Source organism: Salvelinus alpinus, chromosome 2, assembly GCF_045679555.1.
Source record: "Salvelinus alpinus chromosome 2, SLU_Salpinus.1, whole genome shotgun sequence".
Lineage (NCBI taxonomy): Eukaryota > Metazoa > Chordata > Actinopteri > Salmoniformes > Salmonidae > Salvelinus > Salvelinus alpinus.
The window spans coordinates 120,414,545-120,434,916 of NC_092087.1; the positions used below are offsets into that span (position 1 = coordinate 120,414,545).

A 20,372-nucleotide genomic window follows, 5' to 3' on the forward strand; every position below is an offset into this window, starting at 1 on the left:
CTTCGCCTCATCAAACCCTTTGCGTCTTCATACAACTGCTGTGGAATTATCATTGAAGAATGAGACCTTTGGACCTTTTCGTTGACTACCGTCACGAATGCCACGGGAGCTCGCTGAAACACAGTGTTCTCTCTACGGCGCCATTTTGTCCCCCCCATTTTCTACTTGTTGATGAGGCCTATTAACGCTGCTTGTTTCGGTTGCCGACCCAGCTACATTGGATGATTACAGCCAGGCGATGGTGTCGTTTAGATGTGATTGGATCAGAGGGCATGACTTGTTCAGCTATAGGTGTAATATGAGTGTGGTTCAGGGTTAGAGGAAGACCAATCAAGATCAACCTCTCTCCATAGGGAGGGACTTGTACCTGGCTGTGACCTGTCCCTCAGGGAGGGTGAAGTCATCACATGTCCATGTAACATGGCAGTGTTGCTAGGTTACACACTTCGGGTGGCGGGGTGTGACAGGCTGTGCTAATTTGTGGCGGCAAGCCTGGAGCCTGATGAGAGTGATCTGATGAATGAGAGACCCTAAAACGCTGTCAGTCCGACACACACACACACACACACACACACACACACACACACACACACACACACACACACACACACACACACACACACACACACACACACACACACACACACACACTGACAGCCCACTGCTAAAAGACCAACTGGGCGAGGCGACACACACCCAGCCAGCATCCATTACCCCAGACAGAAAGGCACGTCACCCCCTCCGCTAGCAGCATAACCCAAAACATGACTACCCAAAAACCTCTAGCCTGATCCAAGATCTGTTTCTGCTGTCTTGCCAACTAATATATGGTCGTCAGGCATAACAACACAAACAGATCTAGGACCAAGCTAATAAACCAATGTACTACCCTTGTACAGCTCTGAAAGGAAAGAGAAAGATCCCAGGTGCATGGTCTGAAAAACCATTTCAGCCAGTAAATTGGACTGTATGTAGAGTTATGAATTGTATCAGCCTTTTTGTGCTTTTAAAGAGATTCAAATGAAAGAGGGAGGAGAGTGAATGAGTTCACCTGGAGAGAGAAAAGCTATCCCCAGGCCAGGCTAATCTATCTCTATTCACTTCCCATCCAGCCAGGGAATAAAGGAGATAATGATGCTGTGTGTTTGTAGAAAGGGGACGGTCTGTCTGTCTCTCCTCCTTTCATCAGGGGCTGGTAGGAATGGATAGAATACTGAAGGGGGAAGGAGATTGGTGGACTATACTGTCAGACACTGTATCCTTCTCCTGGATCATGTTTATTAAAGCACATCGTAGCAAAACAACCCCATGTGGTCCCTCCATGTTTTACTCCGTTTTCTTCCATTTGGTGTGCTAACACAGTTTGACCTGACATTTCCCACACGACAGGTCTAGAGACAGTCCTCGTCCATTAAATTAACCCATGTTCATTAGACAGAAAATCCTTGTCTCCCACACACACTGTCATTTCCTCTCTCTCGCTCTCTCTCGCTCTCTCTGTCACTTTTTCCTTTTTTCTCTTGACAATTATTCCATTGTACCCCAGAACCCCAGTAAAAGACAGAAAAGTGCTGAAGGGTGGGCACTTTAACTTGTTATTTTCCCGCCTATTGTGTGAAGAGATGATTATGGCAGAAGGAGTGTGGACCCAAATCCACTTACCTTTGATGTAGAAGAGAAAAGGTACAGGAAGAGAGAGAGGGAAGACTTAGAGTAACCACTCGTTAAATATATAGGCTACACTCTTAGAAAAAAGGGTTCCAAGATGGTTCTTCAGCTGTCCTCATAGGAGAACCCTTTTTGGTTCCAGGTAGAACCCTCTGTGGAAAGGGTTTTACATGGAACCCAAAAGGGTTCTATCTGGAACCAAAAGGGTTCTACCTGGAAACAAAAAGGGTTCTTTAAAAGGCTCTGTTATGGGGACAACCGAAGAACCTTTGTAGGTTCTAGATAACACCTTTTTTCTAAGAGTGTACACCCTCAGTAGAAATCATGACGTGTTTTGGAATGGAAGGGGGGGGGGGGGGGGGTGGGACTAGGTGGGGATCTTGGAAAGGGTTGGTGGATGGGATGTTTGGATGGTGGGTTTTTCATGCTCTCCGGGTGAGAGAATGGAAAGAAGTCTTGCTCTCTCCCATATCTTTGTTCGACCTCCCACCTGCAGTATGAGAAAGTCTTAAGTAGCATTGCTGTGGTTTCCACACGTTGCTTCATACTTGGTATGAATCCAGGCACTTGTCATCTCCCGTCTGGATTACTGCAACTCGCTGTTGGCTGGGCTCCCTGCCTGTGCCATTAAACCCCTACAACTCATCCAGAACGCCGCAGCCCGTCTGGTGTTCAACCTTCCCAAGTTCTCTCACGTCACCCCGCTCCTCCGCTCTCTCCACTGGCTTCCAGTTGAAGCTCGCATCCGCTACAAGACCATGGTGCTTGCCTACGGAGCTGTGAGGGGAACGGCACCTCAGTACCTCCAGGCTCTGATCAGGCCCTACACCCAAACAAGGGCACTGCGTTCATCCACCTCTGGCCTGCTCGCCTCCCTACCACTGAGGAAGTACAGTTCCCGCTCAGCCCAGTCAAAACTGTTCGCTGCTCTGGCCCCCCAATGGTGGAACAAACTCCCTCACGACGCCAGGACAGCGGAGTCAATCACCACCTTCCGGAGACACCTGAAACCCCACCTCTTTAAGGAATACCTAGGATAGGATAAAGTAATCATTCTCACACCCCCCCCCCCCTTAAAAGATTTAGATGCACTATTGTAAAGTGGCTGTTCCACTGGATGTCATAAGGTGAATGCACCAATTTGTAAGTCGCTCTGGATAAGAGCGTCTGCTAAATGACTTAAATGTAAATGTAAATGTGGTAGACTAAAATAGTTGCACATTGTCTAAATCTCTTTATGAAAGAACATTCTCCTTCCTTAAAGGAAAAGCATATTCTTACCTCAAAAAACAAAGTTCTTACTTTGGTCATTGTAGATGTCAGTGTGCCGCCGTAGACTCTCTGACCTGTCATCAGGGAACTGTGGGCTCAGGCCTTATATTAGCTAGCTCACTAAGGTGGATACAGCGTTGTACACAGGAGGATAATACGACTCACATCTAGACACAGTCATTTATCACCTCATCTATTTTTACCTCTATTCTCACTCTCCCTCCCTTCTTTTAACGAGTGAACCTCCTCACAGACAGACAGACAGACAGACAGACAGACAGACAGACAGACAGACAGACAGACAGACAGACAGACAGACAGACACCTTCCCTCCTGCCCTCTATGGATTACCACAGTCTCTTAGTGAGTGTGGACTTGCGGTTGCTTTATCGGACATTGGCATGGCATTTGAAAGGCTATTAGTGTCCTGTCAAAGCATTAGTCATCGCTCAAGTCACCGTGGTGTAGGAAGTCCGCGAGCCTGGTCGTGACACGCATGGCTAACAGGGCTCCATTTGAGCCAGGCGCTGACCTTTCCGCCGAGACGTTTGGTGACGGGAGAGATGATGTCTGGCGACGGGAGAGATGATGTCTGGGTAATTGACGGTCTCGAGACGATATCCTTCTCCTAGATCCACCTCAATCATCAGCAGCTGCGCTGATAGTAATACTGATGTATTGGCGCTGATTGGATGCAAGACAAATATACTGCCTTCTGATTGGATGAAGTACTAACATATCGGCGCTTATTGATTAAAAGACTAATGTTAGCACTGATTGGCACTGATTGGAAAACATGCTGATATATAGGCACTGATTGGATGAGATGCTAATACATTGGCACTGATTGGACCAAATTATTAGACTGATATATTGGTTCTGCCAATCTCCATTTGTTGGTACCAGCTGAGACGAATGCATAGTTAAACCAAGACACAAAGCAGAATGAGAACGAATGTGGAGATTCCAAAAGTGAATCAATGTGAATCTATCCCACAAATGAACTTGAATGGAGCTTTTAGCTTTGAACTGTGCAACTTTGGAAGTTGGTGTATTACAACAAATAACATGCACACACACACACACACACACACACACACACACACACACACACATACACACATACATACATACACACACACACACACACACACACACACACACACACACACACACACACACACACACACACACACGCACGCACACACACCCGCGCACACACACATGCGCACACACACACACACACACACACACACACACACACACACACACACACACACACACACACACACACACACACACACACACACACACACACACACACACACACACACACACACACACACACACACACACACACTTTGAAAAAACAACAATCTCCTCATCATCTCCTATTGTATGGTGCTTGGTAAGCTCCTCTCCTTGAGGTATGAAAAGCACCGTTCTGTTCTGCAGAATTGACTCCCTATGTCGAAATCGCGCCTGACGCACATTCTTGTACCCCATCAGTGTCTGAGACAGCCAGCAGCTGTCAAAACACAACCTTTTGCTACGTCGACTTAACTTGGAGTGTGAAGTTGGTGTCAGATCTGGTCTGGTGAACACAGAGCCAGGTTCTTACAAACTGCCCAGGCTGAAGACTAGCTTTCCACAGACAATAATAGCCTCTATGTTCCATTCATACCACCCAGTCTGACTGAAGAAGACATATTTTCTTGACGTTGTCTTATGGTTTGGATGAGACATCTTTACGTTGTCTTATGGTTTGGATGAGACATCTTTACGTTGTCTTATGGTTTGGATGAGACATCTTTACGTTGTCTTATGGTTTGGATGAGACATCTTTATGTTGTCTTATGGTTTGGATGAGACATCTTTACGTTGTCTTATGGTTTGGATGAGACATCTTTACGTTGTCTTATGGTTTGGATGAGACATCTTTACGTTGTCTTATGGTTTGGATGAGACATCTTTACGTTGTCTTATGGTTTGGATGAGACATCTTTACGTTGTCTTATGGCTTGGATGAGACATCTTTACGTTGTCTTATGGTTTGGATGAGACATCTTTACGTTGTCTTATGGTTTGGATGAGACATCTTTACGTTGTCTTATGGTTTGGATGAGACATCTTTACGTTGTCTTATGGTTTGGATGAGACATCTTTACGTTGTCTTATGGTTTGGATGAGACATCTTTACGTTGTCTTATGGTTTGGATGGGACATCTTTACGTTGTCTTATGGTTTGGATGAGACATCTTTACGTTGTCTTATGGTTTGGATCACACCAACGGCGGAGGGATTAGAGTCAGATATTAGTGCAGATGGGACACACTGACACACCACAGATCATGTTCCCATTGATAGCAGGACTACCTTTCATCATTTTTTGGTGTCACCCAATCTTGTCTGTAGGACTGTCTGGGGTGACTCTGTGGACCCAGTTGCCAGTCACAGCCATGACCCTTCAACCCTGGCTGTCAGGTCCTAGCCACGCCCCCTTTGTCTCCGTCCCAGCCCACTTGCAAGCTGCTGTCTGCACTCAAGCTGAACTAGTCTCCTAGACGACAACGAGGACAGAGTAAGCGCCATATTTCTCTCTGGTCAATGGAGGTACAGATCATCTCGTGTGGTTTTCTATAGCCAGCCAATGGGAGTAGTGATGTAATCTAGCATTAGTGTTGCCTCAGCTGTAGATTGTGATGTTTGTGTGTGGTGTATGTGTGTGTGTGTGTGTGTGTGTGTGTGTGTGTGTGTGTGTGTGTGTGTGTGTGTGTGTGTGTGTGTGTGTGTGTGTGTGTGTGTGTGTGTGTGTGTGTGTGTGTGTGTGTGTGTGTGTGTGTGTGTGTGTGTGAGAGAGAGAGACTCGGATTAGGCAGATATCACACAGGAAGGGCCCCTCGCTGGTGTCAAGGTCACACTTAGAAACCCTGAATTAGCATTCGAATGGCAGTAGAGCCACAGTGTGTGTGTGTGTGAGTGTGTATGTTTGTGGGCGTGTGCGTGCATGTGTGATGAGAGGGACGTAGAGTATGGGGCTTGAACGGGTCCCCCCCCTCTTTAGTCATGGACCACCCTACCCCCTGCCTCACACCATCCCTTTTCATCTTTCCCGAAAACCTTTGAGTCACAGGAGCGTCCCATTTCCCAGCTGTCAGCTGACCCCTTTAACACCCCAACCTACAGAGTCAAGCCCCTAACAGTGGTGCATGGGCCAAAGAAAACTATACTAAACAAAAATATAAGAGCAACATGCAACAATTTCAAAGATTTTAGTGAGTTACAAGTTCATATAAGGAAATCAGTCAATTTAAATAAATACATTAGGCCCTAATCTATGGATTTCACATGACTGGGAATACAGATATGCATCTGTTGGTCACAGATTCCTTAAAAAAAAGGAAAGGGGGCGTGGATCAGAAAACCAGTCAGTGTCTGGTGTGACCACCAACTCATGCAGTGCGACACATCATAACCCCACCGCCACCATGGGGAACTCTGTTCACAACGTTGACATCAGAAAACCTCTCGCCCACATGATGCCACACGCGTGGTCCGGTTGGACGTACTCTAAAGCAACGTTGGAGGAGGCTTATGGTAGAGAAGTTAACAATAAATTCTCTGGTGGACATTCCTCCAGTCAGCATGCCAAATGCACTCTCCCTCAAAACTTGAGACATCTGTGGCATTGTGTTGTGTGACAAAACTGCACATTTTAGAGTGGCCTGTTATTGTCCCCAGCACAAGGTGCACCTGTGTAATGATCATTCTGTTTAATCAGCTTCTTGAAATGCCACACCTGTCAGGTGGATGGATTATCTTGACGAAGGAGAAATGCTCACTAACAGGATTGTAAACAAATTTGTTCACGAAATTTGAGAGAAATAAGCTTTTTCTACGTAAGGAACATTTCTGGGATCTTTAATTTCAGCTCATAAAACTTGTGTGAAAACACTTTTCATGTTGCATTTATATGTTTGTTCAGTGTACATCTGCTGCTCACTTAGATCACTCACTCCATGTGTGCGTGTGTGTGTGTGTGTCTCCGTGAGTGATCTAATAGTAAATGTAGCTAAGTGAAGAGAACACACACACTCCTCTCCATCTCCCTTTGGAGTCAGATCCTATCAGTCTCCATGACTGGAGAAAGCCATCATTACAATCACATCCCTTACCAGGAGAGATGGGATAGTGTGTGTGTGTGTGTGTGTGTGTGTGTGTGTGTGTGTGTGTGTGTGTGTGTGTGTGTGTGTGTGTGTGTGTGTGTGTGTGTGTGTGTGTGTGTGTGTGTGTGTGTGTGTGTGTGTGTGTGTGTGTGTGTGTGTGTGTGTGAAAGCATGCGTGGGTGGTGTGTGTGTGTGCGTGTGTGTGTGTGTGTGTGAGAGAGAGAATAACAGCCCTGAGACACTCCTGTCCTCCCCAGTGTTGCTCTGTAATTAGCAGAGAGAAACAAGCCTCTCCCCCACCAGTCTAGTAGCATTCAATTAGACCAGCTAATTGGATCATTTTAAGGGAGCACTCTACCTTTGTGTGTGTGTGTGTGAACTCGTTTGTTGATGTGTGTGTGTGTGGCTCCCAGTCCCATGACCCTGCAGCATGTTCAGCTGCCTGCCCCTTACCAGTTCTTCATCTATCATGATGATCACTGTTGATCCATGGCATAATGAACATGTGTAGTAATGGCCCACTGCAGCTGACACTTCTAGGCTGTGTCTCAAACGGCACCATATTCCCTATATAGTGCACTACCTTTGACAGGGGCAGACTGGGAGCAGAAATTGTCCCTGGCAACACACCGGCCCCATTTTCTTCCCTTGAGGCCCCCACACTGGCACATTTTTTCCCCTTGAGGCCCCAGATGGCCAATCCGCCCCTGATTTTTGACCACGGCCTATAGGGCTCCTGTCAAAAGTAGTGCACTACATAAGAAATAGGGTACCATTATGGAGACTACGGGCCTACAGATAAATATATTCCCTATATGTTAATGCATTTATAATTCTGTATGACCTTACTGTGTAGGTGTCAGGTGTTATCCTACAGCAGTATAATTCTGTATGACCTTACTGTGTAGGTGTTAGGTGTTATCCTACAGCAGTATAATTCATTGCATGCCTTGAGTGATTGAGCTGGTGAGGCCGATCGAGGGTCATATAAAACATTTCGATCTTTTATCGATCGTTTCATGTAGCTACTGTAGACTGTCATTAAGTTGAAGCCCATAGGATAGGGTAGAACCCTCCTCTAGAATAGAACGTAGACCATATGCTTCTTCAAGTTTTATAAAGCTGGATAGAGAACAATTTTGACTTTGCCGGTTGTTGGTGTCTTGTTAAACTTTCACAAGCCTTGAGATAACAGCTTGCCTAATCACCTGTTAAAGGTCCTCACCCGTCATGCAGAGTACAGGAAACCCCCAAAGGGAACATAGATTCACTAATGGCCTCCCTCAGCTCCACAGCAGTCTTTTGGCATCTCTATGGGGTAACATTAGGTCTGTGAATTGTGTACCCCTGCTCTCAGGGTAATGCGCGTTATTGCACCCCCCATCAGTCAGCTCCCGCATGTTATCACGCGTGTTACTGTGCCGATCGGCCAAGTCATGCATGTTACCACGGCAACCTGTCTGTGGTAAAGCAATGGGAATGAGACGTCTCTATTTGTTGTTGATAATATCATTGTAGGTGAAACTATAAAGTACTACTTTCATTATTTAACTTCCCTGAATAGACTATGTAGAATTGTGAACTTATTCCAGTGTTTTTGTGGACATAGAGTTGGAGGAGGCTTATGGACATAGAGCGGGGACGATAAACCGGAAGTTACCAACCATACCGATCACTTATCATTACGATAAGTAGCCTATACTAGAGAAATGTGATATAAGATAGTTTGCTAATATGGGTGATTGTTTATGGGACAATTGATGGCTACAATCATCAAGCTAGTAGAAGTAGTTTAAAGGATAATTAAATAACCTGTGGTGCACATTGTTCTAAACTTATCGTTCTATTCATCGTTATCGCATCAATTCAGCCAATTTATCGCAATACAGAGTTTGGTCCATGGTAGTTTTTCCATTGTTCAGGAAGTTATGAATTTGAACCATTTGAGTAGGACATCCACCCACAGGTGTCATGCTTCATGGAGACACCTGGCATGGTAGTTCACAAAAGAGAGGATTTAAGATTTTTTTTGCCTAAATATCAACTAACCACATACCAATTTGAGAGCAACCAGGAGCACAAAACGGAGTTGTCAGTTGTCTTTTCCAATTGAACTTCATTATCCTACATCATTACCCAACATTATCCTACACTCCAGTTAACCGCTCTCCTTTGAGGTGGTGGTCACTGTTCCAGAAGATGCCTCATGGGTTTATCTCAGCGCAGGGCAGGGGGCCTGTTGGACAGTGACCCATATTAGTTCAGGTCAGAGGTCACTAGATGAGTGGAGCAGCTTCCTGGGGTGAGGTTAGGGATAAGGGATGTGGTAGAGTCGTTATATCAGGGTTGACTGGTTTACAATCACTCCAACATGTCTGTAGCTGCCTGAACATTCTACTGTTTGTTAGGGTGGCTGGAGGGCTAACATAATCATATTTCCCACGTGTTGGATGGATTCATCTGTTTGATTAATATTAGAAAGATATTAGATCTAAATAGGTCGGCGGAAGGACCTTGTGGTCAGCTCATACAGAGGGGAAAAGGTTGCTCAAAATCAGACTTGAACCAATGATTTTTCAGACTGTTCCTGTGGGCTGTTACGTAGGCTTGGTGGACTCCCTAAACTCTCCATGGCTGCTGCCTCAAGCTTCTTAATATGCAGCATTATGAAAATGAGGCTAAGGACCCAGCCTAGTATTGTCCCCAATCTTCTCTGCTCTCTTCTCTTGCCTTCCCTTCCCCTCCCTCCTCTTCTGCCATCTCCTCTCATCTCCTCTACTTTCCTCTCCTCTCCTCAGCCCTTGAAGCTAGGCTATGGAGTCGCCCAACTGGCAGGATTACTGGATGTGTTCCCTCGTGCGTGTGTATGTATCAAATAAAGGCCTTTGTCTGCATAATACTCTATCATTGGTCGGTGGAAACAATCTGTTGGGTTTGTCTCACACCCCACACCCCTTTGTTGTGCCCCAAACAACCCCCATGGTCAGGAGGAAGCGGTAGCAAGTCCTGGCTTAGCTGATATTACATTTTGGGTGGAGATTGACATTTGAATATGGACAGTACAACATAATGATATGTCCCTGTGTGTGTATGCCAGGGTGATAGAGTTGAGCAGGTACTCACACTCAAACCATAAAGACGAAAACCTAAGGAAGCCTGGATGTAATTCCATACTCAAAATAATTACACATGTACCAGTGCAAAGTGCAATAAGTGCTAAACAAAAAAGAACACACGTTTCAGCGTCTATGTCATCATCAGTGTTGTTCCCATATTCTAATGTGTCTATGTCATCATCAGTGTTGTTCCCATATTCTAATGTGTCTATGTCATCATCAGTGTTGTTCACATATTCTAATGTGTCTATGTCATCATCAGTGCTGTTCCCATATTCTAATGTGTCTATGTCATCATCAGTGCTGTTCCCATATTCTAATGTGTCTATGTCATCATCAGTGCTGTTCCCATATTCTAATGTGTCTATGTCATCATCAGTGCTGTTCCCATATTCTAATGTGTCTATGTCATCATCAGTGCTGTTCCCATATTCTAATGTGTCTATGTCATCATCAGTGTTGTTCCCGTATTCTAATGTGTCTATGTCATCATCAGTGCTGTTCCCGTATTCTAATGTGTCTATGTCATCCTCAGTGCTGTTCCCATATTCTAATGTGTCTATGTCATCATCAGTGCTGTTCCCGTATTCTAATGTGTCTATGTCATCCTCAGTGCTGTTCCCATATTCTAATGTGTCTATGTCATCATCAGTGCTGTTCCCGTATTCTAATGTGTCTATGTCATCCTCAGTGCTGTTCCCATATTCTAATGTGTCTATGTCATCATCAGTGCTGTTCCCGTATTCTAATGTGTCTATGTCATCATCAGTGTTGTTCCCGTATTCTAATGTGTCTATGTCATCATCAGTGCTGTTCCCATATTCTAATGTGTCTATGTCATCATCAGTGCTGTTCCCGTATTCTAATGTGTCTATGTCATCATCAGTGCTGTTCCCGTATTCTAATGGGTCTATGTCATCATCAGTGTTGTTTCCGTATTCTCATGTGCCTATGTCATCATCAGTGTTGTTCCCATATTCTAATGTGTCTATGTCATCATCAGTGCTGTTCCCATATTCTAATGTGTCTATGTCATCATCAGTGTTGTTCCCATATTTTAATGTGTCTATGTCATCATCAGTGTTGTTCCCGTATTCTAATGTGTCTATGTCATCATCAGTGTTGTTCCCGTATTCTAATGTGTCTATGTCATCATCAGTGCTGTTCCCATATTCTAATGTGTCTATGTCATCATCAGTGTTGTTCCCATATTTTAATGTGTCTATGTCATCATCAGTGTTGTTCCCATATTCTAATGTGTCTATGTCATCATCAGTGTTGTTCCCATATTTTAATGTGTCTATTTCATCATCAGTGTTGTTCCCGTATTCTAATGTGTCTATGTCATCATCAGTGCTGTTCCCGTATTCTAATGTGTCTATGTCATCATCAGTGCTGTTCCCATATTCTAATGTGTCTATCCTATGTCTTATGTGAAGCCCTCAGAGGGACGAGGGGAAACAGGGTCTTCTTGGGGGAAAGGGATTGGGTAAACCGTGCATGAAATTTCCGTTAGGCCCCCATTGTTAAGGAGGGGTTCCCCACATCACACTCATCCCTTCATGCCAGTGAGCCTGTTGACTGCAGAGTGTGAACTGGAGTATGAAGGGCTGAATGTGGAGCTGGTGTGTGGGAATGTGTATGTGTGGGTCTTAGTGACAGTGTGTAGGCATGTGAGAGAAACGGTGTGTGTTAGTTTCAGTTTCAGAGAGAGTTGTAGGAGTGTGTGTCTAAGAGAGATGGGTGTCTGAGATCTGAATGTAGGCTAAAATGGGGTTTGGGGCTGGGTTGTATTGTAGGGGGCTGTGGGGGGGGGGGGGCTGAGAACAGGGGGTTTAGGGGGTGGGGGTTCAGTATGGGACTGTAATCCGTCAGAGGGGTAAACAAGCTCTCATTCTGGACCAGACAGTCTGGTAGATACAGAGAGAGACAGAGAGCAGTGGGACTGGACTAGACACACAGACAGTAGTCTCTTATGACATTATTAACTGGCGAACACGCGTGAGATATGGTTCTGCGTTCTGGGATTACACAAACTAGAGACATGACAAGATGTCCCCGGCAGAAACTGGAAGACATCCTGCAGGAGAAGGTTAGTTTGGTTCACTTTCCCTTTCAGGGAGGTTGTATGTGTGTGTGTGTGTGTGTGTGTGTGTGTGTGTGTGTGTGTGTGTGTGTGTGTGTGTGTGTGTGTGTGTGTGTGTGTGTGTGTGTGTGTGTGTGTGTGTGTGTGTGTGTGTGTGTGTGTGTGTGTGTGTGTGTGTGTGTGTGTGTGTGTGTGTGTGTGTGAGCACGGCATCAAGACAGATAGAGTGTTGGAGTGTATGTGTGTTCACACAGTCTCCAGTGTGTGAAACTTGGGGGTTGAGGTTCAAGAAAGAGTCAATGTGGCCGATTTCAACGTATTTATTTAGCACCAACGCAGTCTTTCTAGTTATCAGTGATCATTTCACCAAAATGCTCCAACCGTATTGCCGCATCTTTAAAAGATGACTTTTTGAATCACCATAAAAAAAGGACCTCGTGATAGTCAACTGTCATCTCTCAGTTGTTTTCCTGAAGAGCAGAATGGAACATCCCTTTATGCCCACCTGCCATTCTATTGCCGTAGAAATAGAATCAAATCAAACCCATTTGTACTCATCACATGCGCCGAATACAACTGGTGTACAGTGAAATGCTTGCTTACGAAACCTTTCCCAACGATGCAGAGTTTAAAAAATGTAATAGTCAGATAAAATAAAGTACACAAGAATGGAGCTATATACAGGGAGTACCAGTACCAGACCACTGTGCAGAGGTACGAGGTATTTGAGGTAGATATGTACATGAAGGCAGAGTAAAGTGACTAGGGCATCAGGATAGATAATAATAAGGTATTTGAGGTAGGTATGTACATGAAGGCAGGGGAAAGTGACTAGGGCATCAGGATAGATAATAATAAGGTATTTGAGGTAGATATGTACATGAAGGCAGGGTAAAGTGACTAGGGCATCAGGATAGATAATAATAAGGTATTTGAGGTAGGTATGTACATGAAGGCAGGGGAAAGTGACTAGGGCATCAGGATAGATAATAATAAGGTATTTGAGGTAGGTATGTACATGAAGGCAGGGTAAAGGGACTAGGCATCAGGATAGATAATAATAAGGTATTTGAGGTAGATATGTACATGAAGGCAGGGCAAAGTGACTAGACATCAGGATAGATAATAATAAGGTATTTGAGGTAGGTATGTACATGAAGGCAGGGGAAAGTGACTAGGGCATCAGGATAGATAATAATAAGGTATTTGAGGTAGATATGTACATGAAGGCAGGGTGAAGTGACTAGGCATCAGGATAGATAACAATAAGGTATTTGAGGTAGATATGTACATGAAGGCAGGGTAAAGTCACTAGGGCATCAGGATAGATAATAATAAGGTATTTGAGGTAGATATGTACATGAAGGCAGGGTAAAGTGACTAGGGCATCAGGATAGATAATAATAAGGTATTTGAGGTAGGTATGTACATGAAGGCAGGGTAAAGTGACTAGGGCATCAGGATAGATAACAATAAGGTATTTGAGGTAGGTATGTACATGAAGGCAGGGGAAAGTGACTAGGGCATCAGGATAGATAATAATAAGGTATTTGAGGTAGGTATGTACATGAAGGCAGGGTAAAGAGACTAGGCATCAGGATAGATAATAATAAGGTATTTGAGGTAGATATGTACATGAAGGCAGGGCAAAGTGACTAGACATCAGGATAGATAATAATAAGGTATTTGAGGTAGATATGTACATGAAGGCAGGGCAAAGTGACTAGACATCAGGATAGATAATAATAAGGTATTTGAGGTAGATATGTACATGAAGGCAGGGTAAAGTGACTAGACATCAGGATAGATAATAATAAGGTATTTGAGGTAGATATGTACATGAAGGCAGGGTAAAGTGACTAGGGCATCAGGATAGATAACAATAAGGTATTTGAGGTAGGTATGTACATGAAGGCAGGGGAAAGTGACTAGGGCATCAGGATAGATAATAATAAGGTATTTGAGGTAGGTATGTACATGAAGGCAGGGGAAAGTGACTAGGGCATCAGGATAGATAATAATAAGGTATTTGAGGTAGATATGTACATGAAGGCAGGGTGAAGTGACTAGGCATCAGGATAGATAACAATAAGGTATTTGAGGTAGATATGTACATGAAGGCAGGGTAAAGTCACTAGGGCATCAGGAAAGATAATAATAAGGTATTTGAGGTAGATATGTACATGAAGGCAGGGTAAAGTGACTAGGCATCAGGATAGATAATAATAAGGTATTTGAGGTAGATATGTACATGAAGGCAGGGTAAAGTGACTAGACATCAGGATAGATAACAATAAGGTATTTGAGGTAGATATGTACATGAAGGCAGAGTAAAGTGACTAGGGCATCAGGATAGATAATAATAAGGTATTTGAGGTCGATATGTACATGAAGGCAGGGTAAAGTGACTAGGGCATCAGGATAGATAATAATAAGGTATTTGAGGTAGGTATGTACATGAAGGCAGGGGAAAGTGACTAGGGCATCAGGATAGATAATAATAAGGTATTTGAGGTAGATATGTACATGAAGGCAGGGTAAAGTGACTAGGGCATCAGGATAGATAACAATAAGGTATTTGAGGTAGGTATGTACATGAAGGCAGGGGAAAGTGACTAGGGCATCAGGATAGATAATAATAAGGTATTTGAGGTAGGTATGTACATGAAGGCAGGGTAAAGGGACTAGGCATCAGGATAGATAATAATAAGGTATTTGAGGTAGATATGTACATGAAGGCAGGGCAAAGTGACTAGACATCAGGATAGATAATAATAAGGTATTTGAGGTAGGTATGTACATGAAGGCAGGGGAAAGTGACTAGGGCATCAGGATAGATAATAATAAGGTATTTGAGGTAGATATGTACATGAAGGCAGGGTGAAGTGACTAGGGCATCAGGATAGATAACAATAAGGTATTTGAGGTAGATATGTACATGAAGGCAGGGTAAAGTGACTAGGGCATCAGGATAGATAACAATAAGGTATTTGAGGTAGGTACAGTGGGGCAAAAAAGTATTTAGTCAGCCACCAATTTTGCAAGTTCTCCCACTTAAAAAGATGAGAGAGGCCTGTAATTTTCATCATAGGTACACTTCAACTATGACAGACAAAATGAGGAAAAGAAATCCAGAAAATCACATTGTAGGATTTTTAATGAATTTATTTGAAAATTATGGTGGAAAATAAGTATTTGGTCACCTACAAACAAGCAAGATTTCTGGCTCTCACAGACCTGTAACTTCTTCTTTAAGAGGCTCCTCTGTCCACTCGTTACCTGTATTAATGGCACCTGTTTGAACTTGTTATCAGTATAAAAGACACCTGTCCACAACCTCAAACAGTCACACTCCAAACTCCACTATGGCCAAGACCAAAGAGCTGTCAAAGGACACCAGAAACAAAATTGTAGACCTGCACCAGGCTAGGAAGACTGAATCTGCAATAGGTAAGCAGCTTGGTTTGAAGAAATCAACTGTGGGAGCAATTATTAGGAAATGGAAGACATACAAGACCACTGATAATCTCCCTCGATCTGGGGCTCCACGCAAGATCTCACCCCGTGGGGTCAAAATGATCACAAGAACGGTGAGCAAAAATCCCAGAACCACACGGGGGGACCTAGTGAATGACCTGCAGAGAGCTGGGACCAAAGTAACAAAGCCTACCATCAGTAACACACTACGCCGCCAGGGACTCAAATCCTGCAGTGCCAGACGTGTCCCCCTGCTTAAGCCAGTACATGTCCAGGCCCGTCTGAAGTTTGCTAGAGAGCATTTGGATGATCCAGAAGAAGATTGGGAGAATGTCATATGGTCAGATGAAACCAAAATATAACTTTTTAGTAAAAACTCAACTCGTCGTGTTTGGAGGACAAAGAATGCTGAGTTGCATCCAAAGAACACCATACCTACTGTGAAGCATGGGGGTGGAAACATCATGCTTTGGGGCTGTTTTTCTGCAAAGGGACCAGGACGACTGATCCGTGTAAAGGAAAAAATGAATGGGGCCATGTATCGTGAGATTTTGAGTGAAAACCTCCTTCCATCAGCAAGGGCATTGAAGATGAAACATGGCTGGGTCTTTCAGCATGACAATGATCCCAAACACACCGCCCGGGCAACGAAGGAGTGGCTTCGTAAGAAGCATTTCAAGGTCCTGGAGTGGCCTAGCCAGTCTCCAGATCTCAACCCCATAGAAAATCTTTGGAGGGAGTTGAAAGTCCGTGTGCCCAGCAACAGCCCCAAAACATCACTGCTCTAGAGGAGATCTGCATGGAGGAATGGGCCAAAATACCAGCAACAGTGTGTGAAAACCTTGTGAAGACTTACAGAAAACGTTTGACCTCTGTCATTGCCAACAAAGGGTATATAACAAAGTATTGAGATAAACTTTTGTTATTGACCAAATACTTATTTTCCACCATAATTTGCAAATAAATTCATAAAAAATCCTACAATGTGATTTTCTGGATTTTATTTTCTCATTTTGTCTGTCATAGTTGAAGTGTACCTATGATGAAAATTACAGGCCTCTCTCATCTTTTTAAGTGGGAGAACTTGCACAATTGGTGGCTGACTAAATACTTTTTTGCCCCACTGTATGTACATGAAGGCAGGGGAAAGTGACTAGGGCATCAGGATAGATAATAATAAGGTATTTGAGGTAGGTATGTACATGAAGGCAGGGTAAAGGGACTAGGCATCAGGATAGATAATAATAAGGTATTTGAGGTAGATATGTACAGTGGGGAGAACAAGTATTTGATACACTGCCGATTTTGCAGGTTTTCCTACTTACAAAGCATGTAGAGGTCTGTCATTTTTATCATAGGTACACTTCAACTGTGAGAGACGGAATCTAAAACAAAAATCCAGAAAATCACATTGTATGATTTTTAAGTAATTAATTTGCATTTTATTGCATGACATAAGTATTTGATCACCTACCAGACCAGTAGAGCTTAATATCCGGCTCTCACAGACCTGTTAGTTTTTCATTTACAGAAGCCCTCCTGTTCTCCACGTCATTACCTGTAGTTAACTTGCACCTGGTTTGCACTCGTTACCTGTATAAAAGACACCTGTCCACACACTCAATCAAACAGACTCCAACCTCTCCACAATGGCCAAGACCAGAGAGCTGTCGCTAAGGACAATCAGGGACTAAATTGTAGCACCTGTACAAAGGCTGGCGATTGGGCTACAGGACAATAGCCAAGCAGCTTGGCTGAGAAGGCAACAACTGTTGGCACAATTATTAGAAAATGGAAGAAGTTCAAGATGACGGTCAATCACCCTCGGTCTGGGTGCTCCATGGCAAGATCTCACCTCGTGGGGCATCAATGATCATGAGGAATGTGAGGGACTCAGCCCAGAACTACATCGGCAGTGACTCTGGTCAATGACCTGAAGGAGAGCTGTTGGACCACAGATCTCAAAGAAAACCATTAGTAACACATCTACGCCGTCATGGATTAAAATCCGTGCAGTCGCACGCAAGGTCCCCTCTGCTCAAGCCAGCGCATGTCCAGGCCCGTCTGAAGTTTGCCAATGACCATCTGGATGATCCAGAGGAGGAATGGGAGAAGGTCATGTGGTCTGATGAGACAAAAATAGAGCTTTTTGCTCTAAACTCCACTCGCCGTGTTTGGAGGAATAGAAGCGCTATTGATGTCTCATCAGACCCCAAGACCATCACCCATCCCAACTCGTGAAGCATCCGGATGGTCATTGGCAAACATCATTCGGGTTTGGGGATGCTTTTGCTTGAGCAAAGGGGACCATGCGTACGACTGCACCGTATTGTAAGGGAGGATGGCATGGTGTGCCAAATGGTATTCGCTGAGATCTGTGATCCAACAACCTCCTTCCCTTCAGTAAGAGCATTGACCAGATGCGGTCGTGTAGTTCTGGGTCTGATCCAGCACCTGACACACGATCACCGAAACACCACGAGGCCAGGTCTTGCAGACTAAGGAGTGGCTGACCGTCAACTGAACTTCTGCCATTCTCTAATGGTTGCGCTGGCAGTTGTTGCCTTCTCAGCCAAGCTGCTTGCCTATTGACCTGTAACCCAATCGAAAATCTTGTGGAGGGAGCCGCAATTTTAGTCCGTGATGTGCCTCAGCGACAGCTCTCCGAAACCTGAAGGCATCGTGGAGAGATTGGAGTCTGTATGGTAGAGAGTGTGGCCAAATATCCCTGCTGCAGGTAACGTGTGCAAACCGGTGCAGTCAAGACAGCTAACGAGTGGAGAACAGTATGATCTTCTGTAATTGACAAACTAACAGGTTTCTGTGAGCCAAATATTCAGTTACTGCTTGTTCTGATGTATCAAATACTTATGTCATGCAATAAAATGCAAATTAATTACTTAAAAATCATACAATGTGATTTTCTGGATTTTTGTTTTAGATTCCTTCTCTCACAGTTGAAGTGTACCTATGATAAAAATTACAGACCTCTACATGCTTTGTAAGTAGGAAAACCTGCAAAATTGTCAGTGTATCAAATACTTGTTCTCCCCACTGTACATGAAGGCAGGGCAAAGTGACTAGACATCAGGATAGATAATAATAAGGTATTTGAGGTAGATATGTACATGAAGGCAGGGTAAAGTGACTAGACATCAGGATAGATAATAATAAGGTATTTGAGGTAGATATGTACATGAAGGCAGGGTAAAGTGACTAGGGCATCAGGATAGATAACAATAAGGTATTTAAGGTAGGTATGTACATGAAGGCAGGGGAAAGTGACTAGGGCATCAGGATAGATAATAATAAGGTATTTGAGGTAGGTATGTACATGAAGGCAGGGGAAAGTGACTAGGGCATCAGGATAGATAATAATAAGGTATTTGAGGTAGATATGTACATGAAGGCAGGGTGAAGTGACTAGGCATCAGGATAGATAACAATAAGGTATTTGAGGTAGATATGTACATGAAGGCAGGGTAAAGTCACTAGGGCATCAGGATAGATAATAATAAGGTATTTGAGGTAGATATGTACATGAAGGCAGGGTAAAGTGACTAGGCATCAGGATAGATAATAATAAGGTATTTGAGGTAGATATGTACATGAAGGCAGGGTAAAGTGACTAGACATCAGGATAGATAACAATAAGGTATTTGAGGTAGATATGTACATGAAGGCAGGGTAAAGTCACTAGGGCATCAGGATAGATAATAATAAGGTATTTGAGGTAGATATGTACATGAAGGCAGGGTAAAGTGACTAGGCATCAGGATAGATAATAATAAGGTATTTGAGGTAGATATGTACATGAAGGCAGGGTGAAGTGACTAGGGCATCAGGATAGATAATAATAAGGTATTTGAGGTAGATATGTACATGAAGGCAGGGCAAAGTGACTAGACATCAGGATAGATAATAATAAGGTATTTGAGGTAGATATGTACATGAAGGCAGGGTAAAGTGACTAGACATCAGGATAGATAATAATAAGGTATTTGAGGTAGATATGTACATGAAGGCAGGGTAAAGTGACTAGGGCATCAGGATAGATAATAATAAGGTATTTGAGGTAGGTATGTACATGAAGGCAGGGGAAAGTGACTAGGGCATCAGGATAGATAATAATAAGGTATTTGAGGTAGGTATGTACATGAAGGCAGGGGAAAGTGACTAGGGCATCAGGATAGATAATAATAAGGTATTTGAGGTAGATATGTACATGAAGGCAGGGTAAAGTCACTAGGGCATCAGGATAGATAATAATAAGGTATTTGAGGTAGATATGTACATGAAGGCAGGGTAAAGTGACTAGGCATCAGGATAGATAATAATAAGGTATTTGAGGTAGATATGTACATGAAGGCAGGGTAAAGTGACTAGACATCAGGATAGATAACAATAAGGTATTTGAGGTAGATATGTACATGAAGGCAGGGTAAAGTGACTAGGGCATCAGGATAGATAATAATAAGGTATTTGAGGTAGGTATGTACATGAAGGCAGGGTAAAGTGACTAGGGCATCAGGATAGATAATAATAAGGTATTTGAGGTAGATATGTACATGAAGGCAGGGTGAAGTG

The 20,372-nt window shown here is 43.6% G+C and overlaps 1 protein-coding gene across 4 annotated transcripts in view; it reads left to right on the plus strand.

Moving 5' to 3' along the window:
- LOC139568489 (rhomboid-related protein 3-like) overlaps positions 1 to 20,372 on the plus strand; it is a 74,608-nt gene that overhangs the window by 31,036 nt on the left and 23,200 nt on the right. The window contains exon 1 of one of the 4 annotated variants that reach the window (XM_071390342.1): positions 12,092 to 12,314. The exons of the other annotated variants lie outside the window; for them this stretch is intronic. Coding sequence (XP_071246443.1) covers positions 12,231 to 12,314 — 84 coding nt within the window. The 5' untranslated portion in view covers positions 12,092 to 12,230. Of the gene's footprint in view, positions 1 to 12,091; positions 12,315 to 20,372 lie in introns of those variants that run through there. 4 annotated transcript variants of the gene reach the window in all.